Raw genomic sequence first — 5519 nt, forward strand, 5'->3', positions numbered from 1 at the left:
GGAGCTTCCATTCGATCAAAACACTAGTGCGATGGGAAAAGTTAAAAACAGTATTTTTCAAAACTACTACGACCCAATGCTAATTACTACACACTTTGCTCAAGTTGACGACATCGTCTAGTCCATCGTGAGTATTGGTCCTAGTAGGGGGAAAGTTGGGAAAGGGTCCAGGCTTTGCTATCAGCTGTCCTGCAGCTCCACCTGGTCACTCTTCAAAAAAAAAAAAAAAAAAAAACATTGTAAGGTACACCGGGGCAAGTTGAAACACGAAGTTTTGAAATAGAGTTCAATACAATTTCGAAATTTTTCCTTCGCTAAAACATTGTTTGAATCAAAAACTATGTTTTATGGCGCTGTTTCATCTTACCCCACCCGTTTCAACTAGCCCCGGTGTACCTTACTCGAATGAGCTATTAGGAGGTATGCTGCCCACATTCATAACGGCCTCATTTGTAAAAAGTAGGAATTGAGAAAACGGCATGTAAAACTTTGAAAAATCGCCATAACATGAAAAATAATCCGATTATCTCGAAACTTTCACAGATTACTTTGTACCTAAATACAAAACTGTGAAAATATTACTTTTACTACAAACGTGTACAGTTCTTTCTTACGGGGTACACAAATCCAGGATAGGACTGTTATGCGGGTACTTTCAATATGGGACGCACATGATTTTGTATTTTTTCACACATCGACATGAAAATCCGCAACTTTTATTATTATTATTGCGGAGAAAGCTTGCTGTTCTGAAGAAGAAATCAACGATGATAGACTTGATGAATAACTCGACCGAGATGAAGTACATGATTGCGTGTAGAGACAGAGGCAGGCTTAGTGGTGTTAGCAAAGTTAATTTTGTCTTTGGTAATACTGCTTGATAGCAGTGATGTCATCTTTTTGATAGTTTGCAGGCCGCAATTTGGTGATCACGACACAGTTTGGTGTGCTGATTACAGAGGGATTCTGGATTCAGCATATCGTCGTGTTCTGTCCAACCCCTCATAAACTGAGAGTATAAAGATCATTCTAGCAATGAACAAGAAAGTTTATTATATTATTTTTAACTGTAATATTTCAGGATCACCCATGTTCAGTCACTGTCAGATTCTTCTTCATTGATTTCTCTGGTCTTCAATCGCGCTATCAACTCTTTAGCCGGATTAAATACACCATTTGTCTGTACGCCGCAAATCGCACATCGGGTTGATTTCTTATAGTTTGACAGGGCACACTTTTCACAAAAGTAATGTTTGCATCTGAAAAAAATAAAATAAATGAAGCACAACGAAATTTAAGACGCGGAAAAATAGAATTCAGAACATGATCAAGAATAGTGATTAGTGTTGCATTGCAATGCTTGTGCTATGAATTTCATTACTATCACTGTTACCACAATTTCTAGTTTTAATCTAAATAACATGTTGATACCTACTATTATTCTACTAAAAACATGCATATGATACTTACTTCGTCACAATAGGATCCACGAAACTCTCCCTACATATGAAGCATTTGAAGGGAAGCTCTTCATCATCGGAGTGAATCTCATATTTGGTGTCGTCCCCATCGGAATCATCGGCTGCATAGGTACCGCCCGTCGTTGATGCTTCCTGCTCCAGCTGCCAACCATGTTTGTAATCACTGCGGTCGTGCAGGAATTTACAACTGTCTCCGAAACCACAGTAACCCGTTTCTTTGTAGTCCTTGCAAATGTCCGGTTGATAATCCCATCGGACCGTAGACCTTATGTTTGATGGTGCTCGAATTGGTCCTTTGCGCACCATTCCGGAAGCAGCATTTCCCAACGCACTGTCTTTCTTCTTGTAAAACTGAGTATAGTTCGCCAATCCTCGGTATACTTTGTCGTCTTCCTTGCCCTCCAGTTCCTTGTTGATCTCAATACTTTTCTCATAGATCGCCTGTGCATCATGGTTCTTATCGGTTTCAATCTCAAGTTCCGCGGTCGCACCCTGATCTTGCGGTCCAGCTGGGGCTGCATTTCGTTTCGACTTGTAACTGACGCCGACAGCACGATCCTCATCCTCGCTACCGGAACCGCTATCGGATGCATTTTCAGTTGCTTTGCGCTGGTGCTTTACAGATGATGTGCTCTGAACGTTTGGGTTCGTCTTCTTTCGTTTATCCTGGCTGATAACCACTGCGGATTCTGGTTCAGCCTCGTCTAGAGAAAAATCAGCATAGATTAGTAAAATAAATAATAACAATTGATTGAAAGTGACCTTACCGGATTCAGATGATTGCTTTCGTTTCCTAGCGAATTTGTTCTTTACATTACGTTTTATAAACGTCGACATTATTGAAATAAATCACACAAAATCTAACGAATGTTGTTATAAACACAGAGGATGCAAAGGATTTATGTTTTTGTGGTGAACTGGGTGATACCCAAAGTATATAAATATGTACCAAGGTAAGAGATTCCCGTGAATGTCAAAAATGAAACTCACCAACACATCTGCGTTAGTTATGAAAAGTTGGTGTTTTTACACTAAAATGTCATTATTTCAGCAAAGTTTGTGAAGTTTTGTTAGTTTGGATGTTTCTAAATGCTAAAAAAATATGTTTAGAATCAATTAAAAAAAAATTGTTACCGATTTTCAAATGGCGATATTTTCTATTTTATTGCATGGAGGTCACATTTAATCCAGTCAAATGCAATTAAATAATGGCTTCTAAGATGGGAGTGCTGAATTTCTTAAGAAAGTTTGCTAAATAGTGATGTGCCCATACAAATCAGCGCAAACTCCATAACTATTTTTTGCTTTTTTCCTTTTCTCACTAATCCGTGAATATTAGCGGGAATCTCTTACCTTGGTATTTAGATACTTTGGGTGATACCTGGTGATACTTCAAAGTATCTAAATACCAAGGTAAGAGATTCCCGCTAATATTCACGGATTAGTGAGAAAAGGAAAAAAGCAAAAAATAGTTATGGAGTTTGCGCTGATTTGTATGGGCACATCACTATTTAGCAAACTTTCTTAAGAAATTCAGCACTCCCATCTTAGAAGCCATTATTTAATTGCATTTGACTGGATTAAATGTGACCTCCATGCAATAAAATAGAAAATATCGCCATTTGAAAATCGGTAACAATTTTTTTTTAATTGATTCTAAACATATTTTTTTAGCATTTAGAAACATCCAAACTAACAAAACTTCACAAACTTTGCTGAAATAATGACATTTTAGTGTAAAAACACCAACTTTTCATAACTAACGCAGATGTGTTGGTGAGTTTCATTTTTGACATTCACGGGAATCTCTTACCTTGGTACATATTTATATACTTTGGGTGATACTTCTCCTTTTTGACAAGAAATCAATGTTACCCACTTTGTACCCACTAAAATAGGGTGAACCCATTCAACCGTTTTGTGTTCCATGGTTATTATACTCTCTCTCTTCTTGGCGTAACGTCCTCACTGGGACAAAGCCTGCTTCTCAGCTTAGTGTTCTATGAGCACTTCCACAGTTATTAACTGAGAGCTTCCTCTGCCAATGACCATTTTGCATGTGTATATCGTGTGGCAGGCAGGCTTGACAGAAACTCCCTCGCGAGAAAAAGAGGAAGCGATTTTGGCGATTTTCTGAGGAGTGAAAATAAAACTCAGAAATCACAACGCAAATCCTCAACAGCACCGAGCGCGAGCTTGCCGCGCAGCGAGGAGTTCGTCCAACACTCATAATTGCTTGTTGTGTTTCTCACGTCCACTCACACTCAAAAAGCCCTCGCGAGTTCCATTCCCATACAAAGAAAGACTCTCGAGGCGAAAATCGCACTCAAAAACCCGAAATAATCATCGGCTCTTTTTTCGTTCCCCTCTTCCTCGCTCAGTTTTTATTGCCTCTCTGTTTGGGGTTCGTTCGCTCCCTCGCGACGAGGAAAAAGCAAAACACAGCTCTAGAGCATGTTGCAAAGCTCTTTTGATTTCGAGGAGGATTATCAAGCCTGGTGGCAGGCACGAAGATACTCTATGCCCAAGGAAGTCAAGGAAATTTCCTTTACGAAAAGATCCTGGACCGACCGGGAATCGAACCCGTCACCCTCAGCATGGTCATGCTGAATATCCGTGCGTTTACCGCCTCGGCTATATGGGCCCCATGGTTATTATACATACACACTTAATTTTGATTACCGAGTTCGGTAATTTTTTGACGAGATTAAAACTGCTGAGCACCGAGCTCGTTCAGCAAAAATGCATTGTTTACCTTTTCCATACGATTTTGACAGTTGTTTTACTGAACCTCAGTAAAATCAATTACCGAAACTACCGAGATCGTACTGCTGTTATAATCTCGTCAAAAAAGTACCGAACAGGTAATTCAGAAATAAGTGTGTGTATATTGTAAGGTTGAGCATGACGTTTAGTTTGTGGAGAAAAGCAGCTGAGGAAGCGAAATTTCCGGCTGTTCGGGCTCGAAAGTGTCGGAAAGCAATGATTTCGCCCTTTTCATAACTTTGTCCAGACTATCCGCACACCCCTCGCTCCTTTTAGAGAGATGAACAGACAACTATTATAACAACACAAGTTTGCCGCGAACCGCGTTTTGTACACGTATTTTTCTATCGCTCAATAAAAGTTAATTTGTATTCGAAGTTTCCTCGCGAGTTTCTTGGAGTTTATTCCCAAATCCGATTCCCTCTGATCCGCTGGTGCCTGGCTAATCTCCACCGCGTTGTTCGACACTCCGCTCGTCGTCGTGTGGTTCCGGAAGGCTCCCGTTCCGCAGTCGATAGTCCGACAGGTTTTGGGCCCCAGAGAGTAGCCCCAGTGCGTTCGCGAAAGACGGAAGATTTGGAGGTTGTGTTTTCCCTCTGCGGGAGGAAGAAGAGATTGATCGCGAGAAGGTGTAACTGTGTTAGTGTGGAAAAAGTGAAACGATGGTTGACGCGAGGTTCGCAGTACCAAAGTTGAGTGGGCAAAATTGGCAGACGTGGAAGATTCGTCTGGAGAGCTTGCTCTGCCGAGAAGACCTTTGGTACGTTGTGAGAGATCCCGTTCCGGAAGAAGAAGAAGACCGTGACGAAGAGTGGTGCAGTGACGATAGAAAAGCGAAGGCTACGATTATCTTGTTGCTGGAGGATAGCCAGCTCTCGCTCATCAAAAACAAAAAATACGCGCGCGATGTGTTCGAAGCACTAAAAACCTACCACCAGAAGACGAGTCGCTCGGTTCGTGTTTCGTTATTAAAGCGACTGTGTGCGATAAACCTGGTGGAAAACGGGGACCTTGATCAGCATATTAGTGAGATCGACGAGCTGTTCGATCGGCTCGATGGTGCAGGAACGAAGCTGGACACCGACATGAAGATTTGCATGCTGCTGCGCAGTTTGCCCCCGTCGTTCGACCCGATTGTTTCCGTGTTGGATAGTCAATCGGACAACGAGATTTCGATGGACGTCGTCAAAGCTCGTTTGGTTGACGAGTATCAGCGCCGGCGGGAGCGAGACGGCCCTTCGGTGAACCCGGAAAAGGCAATGCGTTCCCAGA

At 41.6% G+C, this 5519-nt stretch overlaps 1 protein-coding gene across 1 annotated transcript; it reads right to left on the reverse strand.

Moving 5' to 3' along the window:
• Positions 1 to 1027: 1027 nt before the first annotated feature.
• On the reverse strand, positions 1028 to 2398 carry LOC109431654 (E3 ubiquitin-protein ligase RNF113A). The gene is made up of 3 exons (XM_029874532.2): positions 2249 to 2398; positions 1471 to 2185; positions 1028 to 1259 (listed from the first exon to the last, which is right to left on the reverse strand). Exons 1-3 carry the CDS (start codon positions 2316 to 2318, stop codon positions 1094 to 1096), a joined length of 951 nt encoding a protein of 316 aa, XP_029730392.2. The 5' UTR covers positions 2319 to 2398; the 3' UTR covers positions 1028 to 1093.
• Positions 2399 to 5519: the final 3121 nt, after the last annotated feature.

The sequence above is a fragment of the Aedes albopictus genome, chromosome 2 (assembly GCF_035046485.1).
Source record: "Aedes albopictus strain Foshan chromosome 2, AalbF5, whole genome shotgun sequence".
Taxonomy (NCBI): Eukaryota; Metazoa; Arthropoda; class Insecta; order Diptera; family Culicidae; genus Aedes; species Aedes albopictus.